General features: G+C 34.8%; 4 protein-coding genes and 1 non-coding gene across 5 annotated transcripts; 3 read left to right on the top strand and 2 right to left on the bottom strand.

The window, feature by feature from the left end:
- Positions 1–1,560: 1,560 nt before the first annotated feature.
- LOC107642801 (L-ascorbate oxidase homolog) lies at positions 1,561–4,378 on the bottom strand. The gene is made up of 8 exons (XM_016346278.3): positions 4,083–4,378; positions 3,886–3,995; positions 3,531–3,801; positions 3,350–3,446; positions 2,882–3,230; positions 2,397–2,762; positions 2,237–2,315; positions 1,561–2,145 (listed from the first exon to the last, which is right to left on the bottom strand). Exons 1-8 carry the CDS (start codon positions 4,227–4,229, stop codon positions 1,942–1,944), a joined length of 1,623 nt encoding a protein of 540 aa, XP_016201764.1. The 5' UTR covers positions 4,230–4,378; the 3' UTR covers positions 1,561–1,941.
- A 3,914-nt stretch (positions 4,379–8,292) lies between these two features.
- RTNLB13 (Reticulan like protein B13) lies at positions 8,293–9,478 on the top strand. Its single transcript, XM_016346279.3, has 4 exons — positions 8,293–8,449; positions 8,511–8,715; positions 8,825–9,036; positions 9,157–9,478. Exons 1-4 carry the CDS (start codon positions 8,356–8,358, stop codon positions 9,339–9,341), a joined length of 696 nt encoding a protein of 231 aa, XP_016201765.1. The 5' UTR covers positions 8,293–8,355; the 3' UTR covers positions 9,342–9,478.
- A 7-nt stretch (positions 9,479–9,485) lies between these two features.
- On the top strand, positions 9,486–9,557 carry TRNAW-CCA (transfer RNA tryptophan (anticodon CCA)). Its single transcript has one exon. It is a non-coding gene; the product is annotated as a tRNA-Trp (tRNA).
- A 607-nt stretch (positions 9,558–10,164) lies between these two features.
- Positions 10,165–13,840, top strand: LOC107642800 (putative disease resistance protein At5g66900). Its single transcript, XM_016346277.3, has 5 exons — positions 10,165–10,940; positions 11,392–11,795; positions 11,908–12,275; positions 12,389–12,666; positions 12,753–13,840. The coding sequence occupies exons 1-5, from the start codon at positions 10,310–10,312 to the stop codon at positions 13,586–13,588; spliced, it is 2,517 nt and encodes an 838-aa protein (XP_016201763.1). The 5' UTR covers positions 10,165–10,309; the 3' UTR covers positions 13,589–13,840.
- Positions 13,841–16,241: 2,401 nt separating this feature from the next.
- LOC107642799 (serine/threonine-protein kinase SRK2I) lies at positions 16,242–21,006 on the bottom strand. Its single transcript, XM_016346276.3, has 9 exons — positions 20,337–21,006; positions 19,345–19,419; positions 19,131–19,232; positions 18,967–19,020; positions 18,768–18,860; positions 17,946–18,038; positions 17,206–17,310; positions 17,018–17,116; positions 16,242–16,942 (listed from the first exon to the last, which is right to left on the bottom strand). The coding sequence occupies exons 1-9, from the start codon at positions 20,523–20,525 to the stop codon at positions 16,649–16,651; spliced, it is 1,104 nt and encodes a 367-aa protein (XP_016201762.1). The 5' UTR covers positions 20,526–21,006; the 3' UTR covers positions 16,242–16,648.
- Positions 21,007–21,538: the final 532 nt, after the last annotated feature.

Raw genomic sequence — 21,538 nt, 5'->3', positions numbered from 1 at the left:
AACAATTCAACTAAAATACACCCAAATATTCATGATCTACACCCGAGCGACAACAACTCAACTAAAATAATAAGAAAAGCCATAAACTGAAAATACACCCAAACTTCCCTAAAATACATCCAAATAGTTCTGATCTACACCCGAACATCTGATATAAAATACACAAAATTAATCAAAACTAGTACATTAGATTTAATTCACAGTCAATGTTCACGCATTAATTTCACAGTCAATGTTCACGCATTATTCAGCTAAACAATCATAAACGACTAATTGAATCAAATTCATATTCAATAATTAACTGAAACTAAATCACACCTCAGAAACTTCATTCGATTCAAATTCAAAATCCACTTCGCACTGGTTCAGCTGACAATCTGAAGTTGAATCATCCATTATCTTCAAAACGATTTCAAAGCTTGATTTCAGAAACTATGAAAATCGAGAAAAACGAAGCAAGAAAATAGAGAGAAACACACGTAAATAACGAAGGAGAAACTAGTGAGAAACGAACGTAAACAACGAATGAAAAGGCAAAGAGAAACGCACGAACGAGATCGAACAAAGAAGGCAAGAAATTCGAAAAAGGAAACGAAATCCTTTGAAAAAAGGAAGTTATATATTTGCGTGTTAATTGATTTAAAAGTCTATTAAGGAGGCGCGTGAAATACACATGCCACAAGACGCGCGTTTGAAGGTAAAGAACTTGTAAGACTTGTAAGCGTTAATTGCTTATATGCAGAGATTACTCCTTTTACGATATGCTATCAAAAAAAGGCAATTGCGAGAAAAAAATGACTAGAATACAAAAATTTCACTAGTTAAGTACAGTAAGATTCTAGAATTTCACTATAGATTTATAATTTATTAATGGTTTAATTATTCTGTTGGTTCTTATAATTTCACGAAATTTTTAATTAGGTTTTGCGAAATTTTTAATTAGGTTTCTGTACTTTTTTTCCTTTCAATTGAGTCCTTGCACCAAAATTTTTTTTAATTGGATTTTTTTCCTTTTATTTGGGTCTCTGCACCAAAAATTTTTTTTAGTTGGGTCCCTATAAAATTAAGTCAATTACTACTAAAAAAACTAATTTAAAAAAAAATTAGTGCAGAGACCCAATTAAAAGAAAAAAAATATAGAAGTCTAATTGAAAATTTTACGAAACTGTAAGAACCAACAAAGTAATTAAACTTTTATTAATTTATATCTTAATATCAATAAAATATTAAAATATTATTATTATTTATTTAAAAAATACTTTATAATATATATATATATATATATATATATATATATATATATATATATATTGAGTTTTCATATTTTATAAGAATTTAAGATTCATGTATCTCTATTTCATGTTATATTATGTCTTGTATTTGAGTCGATATCCGTGCATTATAGACGGTTAGCTTAACGGGAATAGATCTTCTCAATTTTTATTGACAATTAAGACGATCCATTCCCTTAGCTTAACTACCCATGTTCTCCTACTATAGGTACTCTAATTGTTTTAGGTAAAATACATAACTTAAGAGGCAGTGCGATAAAAGGCAGTGCGATAAAACCTTTTCTTTCTAAATATATAACACATCTAAAGCTCAAATGTAAAACCTATAATTAAATCTTGAACAACCTTCAGCAAGTTGATTTGATAGTACATTCTTATATATTCCTGGACGCAGGGCTAGTTTTTTGCTTTCTCAACTAGCCACATTGTGCAGTAAGTACACCTCTCTCAAATTATAACAGTAAACAACACCGGATGAATTGATTGTCAAATTATAAATAAGCAATGAAAAATTTGACACATTAGAAGTAACCGAGCCTGAAAACAGAGAAATGAACTTCTCCCTCTGTGACTTTCTTCTCTAAAAAGAATATATAATGTAGTCATGCTCTCATGACTAGAAATTGAAGGTGATAGCTGATAACTGATTCTAGGAGTGGCGTCCAACGGCTTTGCCACAAAGGAGGGCATTATTGGGAATGTTATATTCATTGGCAAGGCTTTGCTGTGCATTCCACACCCTCAGATAGAATTGTTGCCCAAGATATTGCCTCTCCCATATTGAGGACCTCATATTCCACATACCTTGGTTATCCAAGGACACCAATATTGCAGTCCAAGAGTTTGGATACACCTACATTCATTTTAATCAATCCAATTAATTACTCTTTCTGTTTCAGAATAATTGTCGCTTCAACTAATTTCTTAAGTATTCGGACACAAACCTGGGCAGTGTGTCTGGTCAGAGCGTCCACAAGATTATATGTATTTCTACTGTTGGGTGACCACTGGCCGAAACCATAACTGTAATTGAAGCAATGAGCATCAATAGAACTATCCAATATATAATTCTAAGTAAAGATAGATACTAGCGGAAGCACATACCCAACAACCCAAAAATCATAGCCATCAAGATGCCAAGATTGCATGGCATTTTCATTGTTCTGGAAAACAACCTCAATGAAATCATGGAGAGCAGTTGGGACCACCGAGGTAGCAATGCGTGCTGCGCCATTCGAGGGATTGCTTTGGAGGGAACTCGTGTCGAAAACTCCGGGGATGTTGAAGTGATCAGCAAGCTTCAGAGGGGTATCCGAGTTCACATAGGAGACCGAGTTAACAGCATACCGGAGCTTTCCATTGATCAAGGGTGCTGTACTGGCAAACAAAAACCTCTTTGTAGGAGTTATCTTTCCATAGTGGAATGATCCTTGTGGATTAGGCCTAGCAGCATTTGCTGACAGATTCCATCTGCATCAGTAATTCATTTCAAACAGATCAAAATCATTAGCAAGCACATAACCTCATAGTTTGTCATATTTCAAATAGGTCTATATTTAATTTCCCAGTGTCTATGTATTCATACTAACCTGTAGCTTGTAGCTTGTTGCATGGACCAGTCATATTTATTAGCAGGGGGAGCAGGAGGCAAGAGTCCAGATGCAGGGGAACCTGAGTTTGCATAGTGAAGCACAGCAGTTGTTGTGAGATCTTTTGTGGTGAATCTTGTTGAGGCAACAATGTAATAATCCTTTGGGGGTTGGTCCAAGGTTACCAACAGAGAAACTGATTGGCCAACATGCACATCAAGTGAGTCATAAAAGTTCTGTAGAGTGTGTGATCCCTCACACTCAACTAGTTTCAGTTTATGACCCTGAATTCTGAAGTTGATTGAGGTTGACAACCCCACATTTGAGATCCTGAACATATAGGTTTGTCCTGAAAATCAAAACCCCAAATATTGTTGGCAAAAATAGATCTTGACAAAGTTTGAAGAATTGTCCATAGTTGAACTATATAAGTATATATGTATATATCCTTCATTATCATACACTTACCCTGGTTGCCGGTAAACGTAGGGCGTGTTTGGCCATTGATGAGAAGGCCATCCGGAAGTCCAAGAGATTTTCCAGAATCCAAAGTCTGCCTTAATGTCTGCAATCAAGAAGACCAACATTCAATTTCTTCATGATTCATCAAGAATGGAGCAAAGTGTAATAATCCTGGTTGGTTAATTACCTTGTGGTTGGTCTTGAACCAATCACCAATGAGCAAAGTGAAATCACCAGCAGGGTTTGGATAAGGGATTGGGATGACAGATCTGTGATAGACATTGAGTCCTCCAAATCCTCCAGCGGCTTTGTGAAATGCAGTTGATGGAAAGTAGGAAAAGGTGCCAATCTGATCCTTGGTTTGAAACTTGTATGTGTAGTTTGAGTTTGGAGGAATGGCACAGTTTGTTCCCAACACTCCATCTTGCCATGAGTTCTTCCTTTGCTTAATGCCATTCCTATATATGTTTGTGACCACAATGTTAGAATCCAAACAAACAAACAAACATCGTTGATGAGAAAGTGAGATCCATATTCCATACCAAGTAATCAAAAATGGCTCGTCAAGCTTGTTGATGAGGTTGAGAACTACATTGTCGTTGGTTACCAGGTCAAGCCTTGGTCCAGGAAACTGGCCATTGATGAGGATAACCTTGAAGAAAGTAAGCACAAAACAATGTGTGTCAGAAAGAGAATTCCAAAATAAAAATAGATCTGAGATCCAATGAAACACACCAACCTGTTGTGGAGTAGCAAGTGGAGAAAGAGTGCCATAAGTAACCGTCCATGTGTAGAACTTGTATGCATCTTCTGCTTCCACTGCACACACACACAACAAAGCAACAACGAGACACAGCGAGTGTAACATGCTTGTGCTTCTTCCCATTTTACGTGTTAGATCTGGGGATGGTTCTGTTAGAACTTAGAAGAGTGACACCGACTTGTTAGAATTGGAGGATTAATATATGAAGAAAATGTAGCTATATTGGACCTTTGTAATGGATAATAATTATTATAGTATAATGTATGTCATTTATTTATGATTTTATTTTGAAATTGATTTATCTCGTATTCGGCGCGGGTAACGCGTTAACGCGTGTTGGTTATTACTATATTTGCTTATAGCTAAAGGAATACTATGCTTCTGTCTCCTTTACACTATGTCTCTCCATGATGGATATGGTACAAGTATTTCCTATCATATTATCATGTATCATTATTAAAGCAGAATCTTTTTAATTTGTACTTACCCTGTCTAGACATATTTTGGAAAGGCATTTTAAAAATAATCCATCAACCAATAATCAATTATTAAGTATGCATATATACCTACTTAAAACACTGTTCATGTTAAAGTAAAACATTAAAACTGCTACTTCAAATTTTCTTGCATTTTTCTCATGTTTCCATGGTAATGATTAAAATTGTCTCATAGAAGAATTTCACATCGTAATGATTAAAATTGTCTTCATGTAAGTAGTCGCCGTCAAATTCTTGTTTTGAACTTCTTGCGTGTTAAATAGTTGTTAGACAAATTACATTAAAATGTGAAAATTTTAAGATGCTTAATAACGCAAGTTAAGTAAGCATACAACTATGCCCATGTAAAGATTTCTCAACGAGTTCATACCTATTGTACTGAATAATAATAATAAGAAGAAGTTATTTTCATATTCTTTTCTTGTACCTTTGATTCCTTACTAATGATGTAAAATTTTAAAAAATTAATGTATTTTCTTCTAAAAACTAAAGAGAAAGTAGTTGCGAAAGGAGCACCGACAGAACATTATTTTGACTTTTAGTAGCATGTGAGAAGGTGATTTGACGGAAAGACATTTGTATTTGTATACCATTTTATTTAATGATAATCGAATTCATTCTCAACAAAACTTCACGATCACACTGAGCATAAGTTAACCATCATTATTCAATGGTAAATTGAGTATAAATTAAGTGAGAAGGACCATGCTTGTATAATTTTTCAATGGTGAATTGAGTGAAAATTGAGATCAGACTGATACCAGACAGAGCTCCGAAACGAGAGATTGAAGTTTCAAAACTACGTTCATAATAATAATTTGGAATTTATTTAAAAAAATGGTGATAATACATGCGAGGTGTTTTAAAATTAATAAGAGGTTCATTGGATTAGCAATGAAGCAATTAGCGAGTGTTTGTTGGACGACCAAGTAGTTAACACAAACCTCAAATTCAACCTGCACTAGAAGAGATTGGTTTATGCAGACGCCATAAATGATTTTATTGATTACAATATTACTAACAAGTTGTAAATAATTAAAACAAATAAACAAATTAGGGGAGAAGTCAACTATTAGCAATAGTGATAGTAACAGGTGTAATCCAACGCACTATTCTTTAATCAAAGTTGTAAATATTCAAACGTTGATTTTTGTCATACGACACATGCGCAACACCCTATATTTTTATGCGAAATTTTCGTTAATAAAAGTTAAAGATCGCATAGATTGAGAGGAGGTAGATGTGAATCTGTGATGCATGTGCTATATGGGAAGATAAACAACGGATTTATCGACCAAAAAAAAAAACAACGGATTTCGGTGCCCCTTGGCCCTTACCAATTGCGGTGATTCCATCAAATATGGACCCTACTTGAGTGAGGTCTATGGAATTTAGAATTTTAAAGCCAATCCTCTGTGTTTAGTCATGGGTCGCCGAATCTATTTATTAGATTTGAATTCGGTCCTAAATTCGATGAAATCTATATATTTTTGGATCACGATTCTACCAAATAAAAATTTGGAACGTTAATATTACATTACTTTAATATCTTTTTATAAGTTAGCATGTGAAAATATTCAAATTTCTAAGACTTCAACTATGATTTGACATGGTAAAATTCACTTAGAAAAATATAACAAGAACAAACTCTTCTCTAAAATTAAAGCATAACCACAATCAATACTAATATTGTCTAATAACACCAAATATTTAAATCAATACAAATAACACAATATTATGCATTAGTATAAAATCTTATACATTTTAAACATAAAACATTAACTTATAATCTTATAGTGACTAATAACACAAAATATTAAAATTTCTAAAAATTAAATTTCACATAAGAATAGCCATCATCCATCACTAATAACACAATATTAATTGTGTACGATGACCGGGACACCAGGCTAAATTCGGGTAATTCGAACTATGATCCGGACTCAACTCAAAATAATGACCGGGTCTATTTTTTAGACTCTTACCCCGTCTTAAACCTGATAAAATCACACCAAATTAGCCCCTAAAAAATTCAGAACCCGATAAAATCACACAAAATTAGCCCCTAAAAATTCAGAACTAGACCGAATCTTCGGATTGGGTCGAGCCATGCACCCCTAGTTTAGAGGCGGCTTGTTATTTGTTAAAGAAAAATCTTATATTACCAATAAAACTTATTATTTTAATTAATATATAATTCATTTTAAATTTTAAATTTTAATAATATAAAAAAATATTAACTAATATTACTAAAAGATATTGACTTTCGAATATTTTTCATTTATTAATATGAAAACACCGAAAAAAAAAGTCTTTAACTATCCTTTGCATGAATAACATTTTTAATTAAAATTAAATATTTATTAATATCTAATTATTAAAAATTGAGACACGTTAATTTTTTTTTATTGAAATACATAATTTTTCTATTAGTCAATTAGAAAAAATCTAAGTATCTATTTATAAGTGTTTTTTTTTTCTTTTTGACTATTTATAAGTGTTTAATTCTGATTAAAAAATAATATGTCTTCAAAAAAAAATCAAGAATCTATATTTACATTTGTTTATAGAGATAGAAAATAAAAATATAGAAACACAAAATTATATTTAATAGAAGAGATATTGATAAAAATATTATATTTAAAAATATTAAAGTAATATATTTTATTCATCATGACAGAAAAAATACAAAACCACTAATAAAAAATACAACTTTTTATTATTATTCTTATTAATTTTTTATAATTATACTTTTTATTATTATATTTTTTGTCTCAAATTTTTTAAATAAAAAAATAAAACTAAATTAAATTTTTATAATTTATTTTAATTTATTACAAAATAAAATATAAAAATACAAATTTTTATTTTTTTATTTTTTATATCTTATTCTTAATATTTTATGTTGTCGTAAAAAATAAATACAACCTATTAAGTGCTGAGATACACAAACTTTTCTTTTAGTCAATAAAAGACTTATGTGTCTCTTTTCTCAATAATTAGAAATTTATAAGTATTAAAGTTTGAGTAAAAATTTATGTATCTCCAAAAAGAAAAAAATAAGAGCTTAAAATATGTATCACAAAATTTAAAAACAACAAATAAAATTAAAAACCCAAAACAAACATAGTCTTGGTTTATCAGTTTCTCTTTTACAAAGACTGCAACACTTTTCGGCCTTACTTGAGAAAAGACAATAGCAATGCCACCTCCTCAACAAGAGGAAATAGATGATGGATTGGGATGCAAGCACACTTCAGATGATAGATTGGAAAGAAATATTCATAATCACTTTCTGGAGACTTTGGTATAGCAGAAATAAGGACATTAAACTCATGATTAAAAGAAGATCACCAGAGCCACATTGGAACAGAGTATTTCGTTTTGGGACTCTCCTCCAATGTGCAAAAATTCTTAGTTATTAATCACACTATTTATATAAAATGCATATTAAAATATGTTAACTGATTTCGTTGATTAAATGACGAATCAAGGTGTGTGTTACCATATGAAGCGCCTTCTAGAATCAAAGTCAATACATTAGATGACACTAGACTAGTCAATGCGGTGCTAAAAGGTTCCAAAGATTCCACGTTTCCATGCACTGCTACACGTGTATGCTCTCACACTAATAAAGATACATATCACCTTCAATTCTATGTAACACAACACCGCCCTTTTGCACTTCAATCTGCACCAGGAACCATACATATATCATACATTTACTCTACCTCTCACCTTCATTCTCCATCATGTCTGCACAACCAGAACCAGTTATGCCTTCAGAACCAGAACCTGAAGCGGAATCTCAAGTTTTGACAACAACTCCCTCCCATTCCTCGCCAGGTAATAATTATTTCATTTCATTGTACTGCACCAATCTTGTTCTTGACTTCTTGTACTGCAGACCACGTTAATGGCAACAACGTTGTGAAGGACGTGGTCTTATGGAGAAGAAAGAAACTGAATGCAACCCTTCTCATATTGGCAACCGCAACATGGGTCTCTATGCAACTATATCAATTTAAATTCATCACTCTCATATCGTGGCTTGCCATATTCCTTCTTGCTTCCATATTCCTCTATGCCAATCTCACTAAGCTTTTCGGCAAGTAAGATATATATATGTTCTTGCTTGTATTTATTATTCTTATGTTTATATATATTATTAAGGATTAATTAGATTAATAAGCTATAATGGAGTTATTGTGTGGAATTCAGGGAACCACCGCGCTTGACGAGATTTGAACTGACAGAAGAAACGGTTATGGGAATGGCCCACACTATTCGAGTTTGGATTGAAGAAGCAATAAGGTTGTTGTTCTGGGTGGGGGCCGAGAAAGAGTGGCATGTCTTTGTGGGAGTCGAGGTTGGACTGTTGTTGCTCTCTTATGTTGGAACCTTCATGGACCTCCTAACTTTCCTTTATATAGGTACATACATGATACATATTTGCTTATTAGTTTTAATTTACCTGCTATATATTCCTGTATGGATATTTAGATTCCCTCTGTTAATTATGTTCTTGAATATTTTGTATTTTCGGTTTGTAGGTACAATAGTGAGCATGACAGTTCCAGTAGCATACGTGAAGTACGAGGATAAAGTCCAGAGATTAGTGAATTGGTTGAGAGAGAGATGCAACAAGTCTTATCAAGTTATCGATGAGAGGGCTATTCAGAAGATCAAAACCAAAGTAATGAACGGCAAGGATAATAAGGAGAAGAAAACACAGTAATTTCCCTTGTAGTAGATGCGCTGTTATGTAATACGATTCGAGATATGTATAAGATTATTACTTCTTAAATATTTTGGTAAATGTAACGAATTCTAGTAATAAATATAAACTAAATATATGTCACTTTAATTCGATAACATCTGTGGATCCGTGGCGCAATGGTAGCGCGTCTGACTCCAGATCAGAAGGTTGCGTGTTCGATTCACGTCGGGTTCAATACCCGCTTTTTGCCTTTTAACATATTCCCAAACGGAATGACTCCAAATCCAAACAAACAAAAACACTAATTCGGTGAAAAAAGAAAGAAACAATAATAGAGAATGAACTTAATTACAAGAATGAACTTTTCTTATATATTTGTTATTTATTTAGGTGTATGAAATTATTTGTGGATTCTTATGATTTTAAATAAACTATAAATGTCGTAACAATTATTATTTTCAAAGAAAATAATACGTATTTAAAAATTACATGTTTTTATAGATATTTCTAAATTGATGTTCTTCTGTCTAAAGTATATTTCTCATGTCTTGATAATAAGATTTTGTAGTTAAAACTTCAAAAATATAATTGTAATTTTCGGCAAAAGGAACAAATTAATATGTTGGGGCGAATTGTTTATATTTCTATCACCATTGGTGTTTCCGTTATATATATAAACTTCTATTAAAAAAAAAAAATTAGCGCATGAACATTTTTAATATTTTGATTATTTTCTAAAAATTACTTATTGTCAAGAATTTCTCAAAAAAATATATAAGTGAATGACCAAGACTTTGGTAGTTGATAAAATATTATTTTATTTTACGATAACTTGTAAGTAACACACATTGCTAGTTGCTACCATCCTTCCTATAATCCTATTGGCAACTTCATTTGTTTTGCTGAGACAATAACTTCTGTTTTAGTAGTGAAGCCGTTGACCACCATCAATCTCTTGGTTGACCTGACAATCCGATCACTAGAGTATGGCAGATCTGTTCAGTGGAGGTGCCGTTGGAGCGGTTATGGGAGAGCTTCTTCGAGCAGTAATTGAAACCATAAACAAAGGTCGACAGTTCAAGCCAACACTTGAAACCAACATACAAACCTTGAACGACATAGCACCACTGGTTGACCAGATGATGGAATACAACGACAAGTTAGATCGACCAAGACAAGAGATCCAGAGGCTTCAGAGTCGCGTACGTCAAGGACAAGAACTTGCACGAAAGTGCTCCAGAAAGTTAAGTCGCCGGAAGTTTCTTTCATTCCCTTACTACCAGGGGAAGCTTAAGTCCGAGGACCAGTCACTTCAAAGGCACTTGTCCTTTGATGTTCAGGTTCAGAATGCGAGGAACTTGATGGAGGTTCTTTTGAAGGTTGAGGAGATTTTGAACATTCTTGGAAAACAAGATTTTGCTAAGTTCAGTGGGAGCCAGATACAGGGTTTGAGTGGTGCTCCTGAAGAACCCAAGTGTATGGGGATGGATGAGCATTTGAGCAGGTTGAGGATTGAGCTTCTCAAGGATGATGTCAGTGTTCTTGTTTTGACTGGTCTGGGAGGTTCTGGAAAGAGCACTCTTGCTAAAAAGCTCTGCTGGGACCCACATGTTAAAGGTAGATTTCCATTTCTCCTTTTGGTTAAACCTAGTAGGAGCTTAAACATGGAATGAAGGATTTGCGAGTACCACATACCAATTTATTTGCATACCAGAATGTCATGTGTATCCGTCACCGTACCAAAACCAAGTTCAATACTTGAGCTATTTCGGGAATGTGGTCCATTCTTGTTAGTTACAGTATCTCAATTGGGAAAGCCTCGTAAAAATTTTGATGTTTTTCAATATGAAAAGAATTCCTTTCTCCTTTTTTATTCATATTACCATAATTATCTATGCATATGCATTAACAGATACATTAGGTTTACAGTGGCCTTGAGAATTGAGGTAGGTGCTTTCAGTTATATACCGTTACTCTTCTTAGTCTAGTGAAATGGTCATGCATATCATGCATTCTGGAATACTTCTAGATACTACTTGATTATAGAAATTTACCTTGGTTTGGCTAGGCAAGTTCGGGGGGAATATCTTCTTTGTGACCTTCTCAGAAACACCAAACTTGAAGAACATTGTAAGGACATTATTTGAGCACTGCGGATGTAAGGTGCCCGAGTTTCAGAGTGATGAAGACGCCATCAACAAATTGGGAATTTTGTTGAGGCTTGTTGGGAGAAGCCCAATACTATTAGTCCTGGATGATGTTTGGCAGAGCTCAGAGGCACTTGTTGACAAGTTCAGATTTCAGATACCAGATTATAAGATTTTGGTGACTTCAAGGGTTGCTTTTCAAAGATTTGGCACCCCATGGCCGTTGGAACCCCTTGATCATGATGATGCAGTGTCCCTTTTCCGTCACTCGGCTCAACTTAATAGTAAATGCTCCTACATGCCAGATGATAATCTTGTCAATGAGGTGCTTTATCTTCTTTCTACTTTGAATGTGTGTATTGTATTCCATGTAACTCTTTCAAGCTCTTTGTTTGATCTTGTTCACTGATTTTTTGCTTTGTTGCACTGAAATTCAGATAGTGAAAGGTTGTAAGGGTTCACCATTGGCACTTGAAGTGATTGGTGGATCACTGTGTCAGCAGCCTTTTGAGGTGTGGCAAGATATGAAAGAATGGTTAGAAAAGCAGTCGATTTTGGAGTCGGGTAATACAGATTTGCTTTCGCGGCTCCAACAAAGTTTAGATATGTTGGAAGATAAGTTCTCAGTTAGTGAGAAGGAGTGCTTCATGGATCTAGGCCTTTTTCCTGAAGACCAAAGGATCCCTGTTGCAATCCTGATTGATATGTGGGCAGAACTGTATAACTTTGATGACAATGGAAGGAAAGCAATGACCATCATCCATGATTTAACCACCAGGAACTTGATTAAGCTCATAGTAACAAAGTACACATCATCCTTTATCCTTTTCGTAGCTGGTTATCTAAAAATGCTTGATTTATTGACAAGTAAAGATTGATTCCATAATATAGCTGGACTAAACTATGGTAATTGATCAGGAAAATTGCAAAGGACACAGACATGTACTACAATAACCACTTTGTCTTGCTACATGATCTCCTCAGAAAGCTGGCAATCCATCAGAGTGAGCAGGAACAAATTGAACAGAGAAAGAAACTAATAATTGAGCTAAATGGAGATGATCATCCTGAATGGTGGGTAAGGCAAAACCAGCAAGGAATATTCAGCCGCCTTTTGTCACTGTCATTCTTACCTGGAAGATTGATAGAACAAAAGCAGCTAAAGGTTGCTGCCAGAGTATTGTCTATATCAACTGGTTTGTGAATTCCTCTCTTCTAAAATCTAAATTACTTTATCTTGCATAATCTTGTGTTCTTGATGCCATATATGATGCTTGGGCAGACGAGAATTTTGCTTCGGATTGGTGCGACATGACAGCTGATGAAGCCGAGGTTATAGTCTTAAACATTCGATCTAGCCAGTACAGCCTGCCACAGTTCATGGAGAAAATGAACAAACTTAAAGTTCTAATAGTCACAAATTACGGCTTCCATCTTTCTGGACTAAAAGATTTTGAGATACTGAGTGCTTTGTCTAACTTGAGAAGAATCAGATTGGAGAAAGTTTCAGTTCCTTCTTTATGCATACTGAAGAGTCTGCAAAAACTATCGCTTCATATGTGCAACACAAGCCAGGCTTTTGGGAACAGTTCTATCCCAATCTCAGAATCCATGCCAAATCTAGTGGAGTTGAGCATTGACTATTGCAAAGATCTGGAGAAATTGCCAGAGGGGGTATGCAACATTACCCCACTAAAGAAGCTTAGCATCACCAACTGTCACAAGCTTTCAGCACTTCCTAAAGACACAGCAAATCTGAAGAATTTGGAAGTGCTAAGGCTAAGTTCATGCTCCGATTTGGAAGAGATGCCAGATGGGATTGGACGACTGTGTAACCTGCGCTGTCTCGACATATCTGACTGTGTAAGTCTATCCAAATTGCCAGAGGACATTGGAGATCTGCAGAATCTTGAGAAACTCTACATGAAGGGTTGTTCAGGGCTAAGTGAGGTGCCATACTCAGTCATGAACTTTGAGAATGCAAAACATCAAGTATTTGTGTTATGTGATGAGGAGAGGGCTCAATTATGGGAAAATGTCCCCTCAACTCCCAATTTGAAGATAGAGACAGCTAAAGTAGACATCAGCTTAAATTGGCTTCATGGAGTTCGTTGCTGACAGTGGCATGGCTACCCCAAATTTTTTATAAAAAAATTAGTAGTAGTTTTTCAAAAAATAAAAAATAGTTTAGTTGGCTTAGATGCTTTAATTTAATAATCAAGCAATGGATCTATTAAGTTTGAGCTCTACTCTCATGTCTAAGGATGCTTATAAAAATTTTGGCATTGCTAAGATTTCTATTCTTGTTGACAGCTACTATCCCGAAAACTTTATTGAATAAGAGAAGATTAATTTGCCTTTTCAACTTCAGCATTTTATTCTTGATGTTCGTCAGCATCTAAAAATGAAGAATTTGTCAACTATTCATGAACTGTGTAGATGTTTAGCAGAAACAAAAAAATCAAAAGTGTATTACTTGATTGATAAATTGATTCGTCTGTATTAACTCTTTCAGTTTCTACAGCTACCACAGAGCAATCATTTTCAGCAATGAAAATAATAAAGACAAGGTTAAGAAACAAGATGGAGGACGACTTTCTTGCGGATAGTTTGGTTATTTACATTGAGAAAGAAATTGTTGAAAAGTTTAGTTCTGATTCAATTATTGAATATTTTAAGTCATTAAAAATTCAAAGAGTACCATTATAAACTATTTTATATTTTTTATCTGTAGAATTATTTATTTATTATCTTATTAGTAACAAACTTAAAGAATAATTATATTTATAAATTTTATTTTAATATAAATATTATTATTAAATTTTTATGTTAAATTTACTGCTCCCAAAATTTTGTTTCAAGTTCCGCGACTGATTGCTGACGCACTATTTTAGTTGGTACTATCTTGAATCTTGTCAAAGAGTTAATATTCAATTTGATCCCTGAACTTACACGCGAGTCTCAATTTAGTCCCTGAGGTTTCAATTGTCTCTATTTAGTCCCCAAAGTTTATTAACGTGCCTCATATTAGTCCCTGAGACGATTTTTAGTATAAAAACATTAATAGAGCGCTGTTATAGACTATCAGATGTCACATTAAAACTTGTAAAATGATGTAGTTTTGGTTTTGGCATTTAAATAGTTCAAAAACGGTATCATATCACTTATTTTGTTAGGTAAAATTTTAATAAACACCATTTACAATGTTGTTTTGGGGTAAATGGTGTTTTTGGGTTATTTGAATCCCAAAACTAAAATGATATCATTTTACAAGGTTTAGTGTGGCATCCGGCTGTTCACAACAGTGTTCCGTTAATGTTTGTACGTTGAAAATTGTTTCAAGGACTAATATGAGTTATGTTTATAAAGTTTGAGGACTAAATAAAGGCAATTAAAATTTTAGGGACTAAATTGTGGCTTGCATACAAGTTCACGGACCAAATTGAGTATTATCTCCTTGTCAAAATATGAAACTGTATTCTTTGACCCTTCTAGTTAGGGGTGGCAACGGGGTGGGTAGGGGCGGGTTTTTGCTCTACCCGATCCCGCCCCGCCCTACAGAAAACCCGCATCAAACCCGCCCCGCCCTACCCGCGGGTTGTAAAATGTTAAACCCTAACCCGCCCCTGCGGGTACCCGCCCCGCCCCTACCCGCCCCTATAATTATTAAATCCAACAAATAAAATTAAATTTTAAAAATTATATAACCACCATTTACATACATAATATAAATTAAAGTAAAAATTTATATATGATATAATATTATTAATCATTTTACTAATTATTTTATATATGTTACCTATATTATATATTAAAAATATATATATTTACATATATATTATATATACCGGGGCGGGTAGGGGCGGGTTCAACCTAAACCCGACCCCGTCCCGCCCCGCCCAAGAACCCGCCCCGTTAAAACCCGCCCCGGTGCGGGGGCGGGTAATTACCCGCCCCGAGCGGGTAGGGGCGGGGTGGGTACCCGCGGGTTCGGGTAGTGTTGCCACCCCTACTTCTAGTCCACCTGTAAATTAAGAGTGAATTCAAAATAGTAAGTATTGTAACTCTTTTTTTCTTATTATTTACGTAATCAATAATCACCCTATTTGGCCGAATATATGTGCAACAATAAGTCAATAACTACATTGCATAGTTTTTATTTGTGCATTTAGGCGGTCCAAACATTAACGACAAAAGTAAAACTTCATCTAAAGTTAAAATAATACTTTATCCTAAATCAAGCATTTATGTGATGATTCTGAGTTGGCTTATACTCCCGGAGTCTTGGTTGCATTTTTGTCTTCGTTAACTGTAGACATGATTATACCCTATGTAGAGCTTTATCACATGTAATTTATAGATGATTAGGTGTTATAAATGCTGATTTTGCTGCCTTTTTTTTTTTTTTTAGTGTTGCCTTTGACAAAGAGGTTGTATATTATACATATTTAATAATAGAAGTTTCATGGTCAATTTTTGCTTTTTCAACTTGGTAACCTGATTTCCTCTATCCTTTTCTGTTTCAGGTTGTTGATGATGTTATTATGCGTGTCTGGTGGAGTAATTCATGCTCTGGGTTTGTTGTTAAAGGAAGCAGAAACGAAAATTATATATAAGTATATAAATATTATTTTTCTATATTTTTTATTATTTGTTTGTGCATTGATTTGTCTTTAAAAAAAAATCAAAAACTGATTTAATAATTAAAATTTATTAAAGACCAAGATGTCCAACTAAAAAGCCGTTGGATATTACTCGAACAATATGCGTATACATACAACAAACAAGTCTCCTACCAATTTAGCTTGCAAAGACCCGAAGAGGTTTGATGTACATATATATTAATACATAATAAAACAAGTGCATTCAACAGGATAACCAATCATTTTTTTCACTGTCTTCACACTTTTCTTTCTAGGTTTTAAGAACAACGATTCTGCCGTAAATAAAATGGTATTGTGAAGGTGTGGATCGTGGCAGTTCCTAGAAGCACACAAATATAAATTAACATGATGAACTTGGGTGTTTGTCCATGCTAGTCTACAGAAACTATGGTCTTCACCTATTTTCTCATTCCTTGATGCTGAGAAAGCGGCCATGAAGTGCAACAACACTATGATGAATTCACTTCCTTTCATTATGATGTCGTCTTTCAAATGCAGATGAAGACTTCTTAAGTTATATAGCATATACTATCTCCCCACTGCTATCTACATCAAGCTCAAAGTCAGAGTCCAAGTCATCCATGTCATCATCCACATCGATGTTATCATCCATCATAAAATGGTCTAACGTATGTGCCCCAACCGGTGGTATTGTAGCTTCTGAAATTATCTGCATGATCTCATCAATGCTCTGCATGGGTTGATCTGGCTCTTCAAATTGGCTACCCATAATTTTTTCATCAATCAACTCTGCCGGAAGATTCTTCAGAAACCATTCATTTTTCAAGATTTCAGGAATGGTGATCCTCTGTTACATGAATTTTTCAACTGCATTAGATTTAAATAAATGAATAAACGAGCAAGTTTAGAAACTAGAAATTACCTCAGCAGGGTCAAAAACAAAGATCCTTGAGATAAGGTGGCGACACTCTGGAGATACTTGAACAAAGTCTGGGATAGAGTACTGGACGCTGAGGACCCTCTGCAATGAAACCAACAGAAACAAGTTGAGGTCATACAATCAGAGGCAAGGCTTGTGAACATGTGCAAATGTCTTAACATCTTATCAACCTGAATTGTCTTCCTGAAGTCTTTAGGTTCATTAGGATCTTCAAAAGGATATGATCCCACTAGCATCACATATAAGGTTACTCCACATGACCAAACATCCGCGACCTGAAATTAAATGTATGAGAATCTAAACCAATTAGATACCAAGTTAAACGTTCAAATGTCTAATCAAAGTACACCAATCCAATTCACCATATCACTAATAAAAGGGATTGGATAACAAGATTACAAACTAGCCTATAAGTGCTTAGTGATATTGCTCACAGCTTATAACAAAAATTACTAAACACATGATTATGGGTGTAGAAGTTTGAAAATGCCAAAATAGTCTCAATGCAGATTAGAAACATAAAAATCATGGAAAGAGTGGCGGGAAAAAGTTGGCCGGTTGTAATTTGGCCTTATTTTATCATTTAGTACATTTAGAACTTCAGTTTTTAAAAGATCAATATCTGGACCTTCTAACTTTAAGGAAAGGTTCAGGATAGAAAATTACCTCCTGTTCTCGTTTAATAAATAATAACTAAGACTTATGTAAATACTGTTAAGATGCTCAAGTAGTGCCAAGAAGAAATGAATTATGTGAAGATGAAATCCAGAAAAGAAAAATAGTTTTTGTTCAGATCCAGATAAAAATCACCAGCACACAAATTATAACAAATATTCTTTCATTCAATCAAATGTGATTGCAAGTTTGCAACACATAAAGAGCGACATTACCAAACTAAGAAGTACTCTACCTTGCCATCATACTCTTGCTTTAGCAACACTTCCGGAGCAATATATGCTGGAGTCCCCACTGTTGACTTTGGTTGTGAATGAAGCACTGAAGACTGCCAAGAAAAAATATATTAGATTGGGAACATCTATAATTGATAAGTCCCAAAGTAGATTGAAAAATATGAATAATTTATGACTGATAGGGAAAAAAATGAATGAACAAAACGGGAAGGTGTCATGATGCATATATTGGATGCACAGTTTTAATTGCGATGTCCCCCCCCCCCCCCCCCTCCCCCCCAAAAAAAAAAATATTGGCACCATGAATTCGCAATAAAACTTGGCTCCTCTAAAATGATTATCACCTTATACATGGTCTAATAGTTAATGTAAGCTACAAAACAATAGTTGTTCAATTGATGATTACATATGACAATGTTACAGGCTTGGACTTGGAAGTAGCTAAGTTTTAGCACATGGAGCAAGCATAAGCTCATTAAATAATCTAGATCATCAAATTTTAAATGAACAGTCTTGCACAATTGTCCTTTCAAAAGACACATTATCAAAACTCAAAAATATTCCAATTGAGCACTGCAGAAAAAAAGTGATTCACAAGAAAACCATTTTTTTAAATGCGGGATGTAATTTGGAGCTATGCTAATATTATTTTTTTAATAAATAAATAAATAAAATTGGTATCTAACATAAACTTGGTGATGTAGTAAAGGAGTGCCCAACGCTTTTAGGGGTAAAACTTAGTCAATCACACAAACACCCAGTACAACCAATAAGCATGGAACTCACACCATGATAAGCTAGCGAGACAAAGAAAATCTTGCCTTGGAGTACCCAAAATCACATATCTTCAAATGAAGAGCTGAAGTTCCATCCAACAAAGTGTTCTCCAACTTCAAGTCCCGGTGACATACTTGCTTCATGAGGAGACACATACATAAGACTGATACCTCACCTATACTACATTGTAGTCTAGGTTAAATGTAATTTAGATCAGAAAGGAAAGGAGAGGACTTTGATTACCATTGCATGGCAATAGCTGACCCCAGATATGAGTTGTTGAAAGAAGAACCGAGCCTGCAGAACAACAGTGGGTTAACAGGTTACAGAGAAAACAGATCACAATTACAAAAATATTCTCCGCTTGGGTGACAGGTGTCAGAGAAGTAAACAAATTGTATATGAACCTCGTCTTCAGTAAAACGCCCTGCGTTGCAGATTCGCTCAAACAATTCTCCTCCAGATGCATATTCCATTACGATTGCCAAATGAGTAGGTGTCAAAATGACCTGAGTGACATTTCAGTAAATGTAATTATCCCCCCTGCAAAATATATCATCTGCATGCTCCACACTTACAAAGTATCAGAATTAATCAACATATACTTAAAAAAATACCAACCTCTTTAAACCTGATGATGTTAGGATGTCTTAGAGACCTGTGATTAATGATTTCTCTCTTAACATTTTCATCAATCTGTGACCACAATAACATGATAGGTAAAACAGATGCGTCCAACTCGAGTCTTGATCAATGACAATTAGGCAAAAACATAGGCAGCACAAATAACATAATAGTAAAGGTCAATAAAAGATCCCAGTCGAACTCGAATAAAAAATTGATTTTAAACATCAAAAGATTCATAGCTCCACTGTGAATACCTAAACCAAAAGTTCACCATAACCGTCTAGCAGTGAGCCCCCTGAACCCGACCCACATTTGACATTTGAAGAAAAAGTGCAAAACTTCAAACAAAAAAGTTTGGATTAACTGAAGTGCATGTTCTCCTAAAATACTAGGACTTGCCATAAATCCTTGTTACCCCTTTTTCTTCCTTAAACATATCTCTCAACTATAAAGTGCACTAAGCCAATAACTGATACTAACCAGCTAAAGTAACATGCTTAACATAGCAAAAATTTCCATATCCTCTCATGTTCCAAACAGACGTGTCACCAGAACCAAAGAAACAAAACATAACAAGTTAACAACTCAACATAAATTACTAGTAGGGGAAAAGAAAGGAAAAGTTTAATTTTTTCCCCCCAAAAAAGATCAACAACCTTCCATAACTAATAAGTAGTGAAACAAAATAAACAACCCGAAAATATAGTATCATAACGTCAGCGTCAATAAACAAACGACAACTCATTCAACAATTAAAAGGAAGATTAACGAAAATGTGACATCCACTCCCCCCCCCCCCCCAACACACAAAAAAAAAAGAAAAAAATCCAAACCCCCCAAAAAGAAAAATAATAAAACACACACACACACATACGTAAAAATCAAAACCTTTTTTTTCCTGTTTGAATTACTTAAGGAAAAAAGGATGAATGATTCAGAGAAGTAGATTAAAGATTACCCTGGTAAGTTAAACCCTAATCTCTAACCTTATCACCGCGTTCGATGTACTTAACAGCAACAAGCTCCTTGGTGAGCTTGTCCCTCATGAGCCTCGCCACACCGAAATTCCCGGAGCCTATGTCACGGACGAAGTCGTAGCGATCACTTTCGTGCATGATTGGCAACTCCATCCCTGCTCCGCCCGCTCCCGCCGCCGCTGCCGGCGTTCGATCCATCGGCAAATAAAAAAAGGCAAAACAAAAAGGAGCCGCCTTTTTTCCTCTCTTGGAAGGAAGGGAGATTAGATTACATTAGAAAGCACAAAAAAAGAGGGGTAAAGAGAGCGGCGGTTTCTGATCGGAGCAGAGCGATGAGTTATATATGTGAAGAAGATATTATTAGCAGCAGAGAAAGTAGAAAAGGTTTGAGATTGTTGTGTTGTGTGGGTGAGTTTGTGAGAGGAGGAGACTTTTGAGTTGGGGTAAGGTAATGGAATGAGTGAGGAAGCAGTAAACGACGTCGTTTTCTGTGTTTGTGTGCCGATATTAGATGACGCCGGTTGAGGTGGTTGCCTCGTAAGCAACATTGTCGTCTTTCTCCTTTTTTATTCTTTCCTTTTTTTTTATTTAAACATGTTGCTTCCCTTCCTTCCCTATCTCTTCTCTATTCAATTTTGAATTAATTTCTATCTCTCTGCATGTGCTCTTGTTATTTTCTTTTTTATAAATTATAACATAAGATATGCATATACCTATGGAATAAAGAATTACTTTAGTATTTTATTATTGTTAGAATGATAATTGAATGCGGTATAGGGTTTGATGGTGATGTGGGTTGCTTAGTTGATAATGTATACGGATGGCTGTGGGTTGTTGTCAGGCGCAGCAACTTGAGGGGGTTTTGGCTGCCTTGGATTGTACCCGCTGAAAATGACGACTTGGTCCCTCTTCTTATTACTCATTGCTATTCTCTCATTGGCCCTTCTTACCCTCAACCAATCAAGCCCATTCCACCTGGCATCGACATGGTCTATTCGGTTAGGTGCTTGATTATGACACCCACTTTTTTTTCTCTCTCTCATTATCGTCCACTTCGCATAGAGTAGACTAGAGGAAGGAGGGGAGGGGGAAGAGAAGAGAGAGAGGAAAGGAGGGGAAGAGAGGGGAGGGGGTGTTTGGAACTTTGGAAGAGATGAATGCAATGCGATGATTTGTGATCTTAGCTTGAAGCTTTAGTGGATAGAAAAAGT

Source organism: Arachis ipaensis, chromosome B5 (assembly GCF_059453495.1).
Source record: "Arachis ipaensis isolate K30076 ecotype BB chromosome B5, ASM5945349v1, whole genome shotgun sequence".
NCBI lineage: Eukaryota > Viridiplantae > Streptophyta > Magnoliopsida > Fabales > Fabaceae > Arachis > Arachis ipaensis.
Note: the sequence above shows the minus strand (reverse complement) of the source record. Positions and strands in the feature narration are given on the sequence as shown.

Excerpts from the sequence above, each read along its gene's own strand:
- LOC107642801 (XM_016346278.3), bottom strand. The coding sequence starts at position 4,229 with ATGGGAAGAAGCACAAGCATGTTACACTCGCTGTGTCTCGTTGTTGCT. Across the intron at positions 2,763-2,881 it reads CAACAAGCTACAAGCTACAG|ATGGAATCTGTCAGCAAATG; the intron begins GTTAGTATGAAT and ends TTACTGATGCAG. Across the intron at positions 2,146-2,236 it reads TGACCAGACACACTGCCCAG|GTGTATCCAAACTCTTGGAC; the intron begins GTTTGTGTCCGA and ends AAATGAATGTAG.
- RTNLB13 (XM_016346279.3), top strand. The coding sequence starts at position 8,356 with ATGTCTGCACAACCAGAACCAGTTATGCCTTCAGAACCAGAACCTGAA. Across the intron at positions 8,450-8,510 it reads TCCCTCCCATTCCTCGCCAG|ACCACGTTAATGGCAACAAC; the intron begins GTAATAATTATT and ends CTTGTACTGCAG. Across the intron at positions 8,716-8,824 it reads CTCACTAAGCTTTTCGGCAA|GGAACCACCGCGCTTGACGA; the intron begins GTAAGATATATA and ends TGTGGAATTCAG.
- LOC107642800 (XM_016346277.3), top strand. The coding sequence starts at position 10,310 with ATGGCAGATCTGTTCAGTGGAGGTGCCGTTGGAGCGGTTATGGGAGAG. Across the intron at positions 10,941-11,391 it reads CTGGGACCCACATGTTAAAG|GCAAGTTCGGGGGGAATATC; the intron begins GTAGATTTCCAT and ends TGGTTTGGCTAG. Across the intron at positions 11,796-11,907 it reads ATGATAATCTTGTCAATGAG|ATAGTGAAAGGTTGTAAGGG; the intron begins GTGCTTTATCTT and ends ACTGAAATTCAG.
- LOC107642799 (XM_016346276.3), bottom strand. The coding sequence starts at position 20,525 with ATGGATCGAACGCCGGCAGCGGCGGCGGGAGCGGGCGGAGCAGGGATG. Across the intron at positions 19,233-19,344 it reads ACATCATCAGGTTTAAAGAG|GTCATTTTGACACCTACTCA; the intron begins GTTGGTATTTTT and ends AATGTCACTCAG. Across the intron at positions 18,861-18,966 it reads TCAGCTATTGCCATGCAATG|CAAGTATGTCACCGGGACTT; the intron begins GTAATCAAAGTC and ends CTCCTCATGAAG.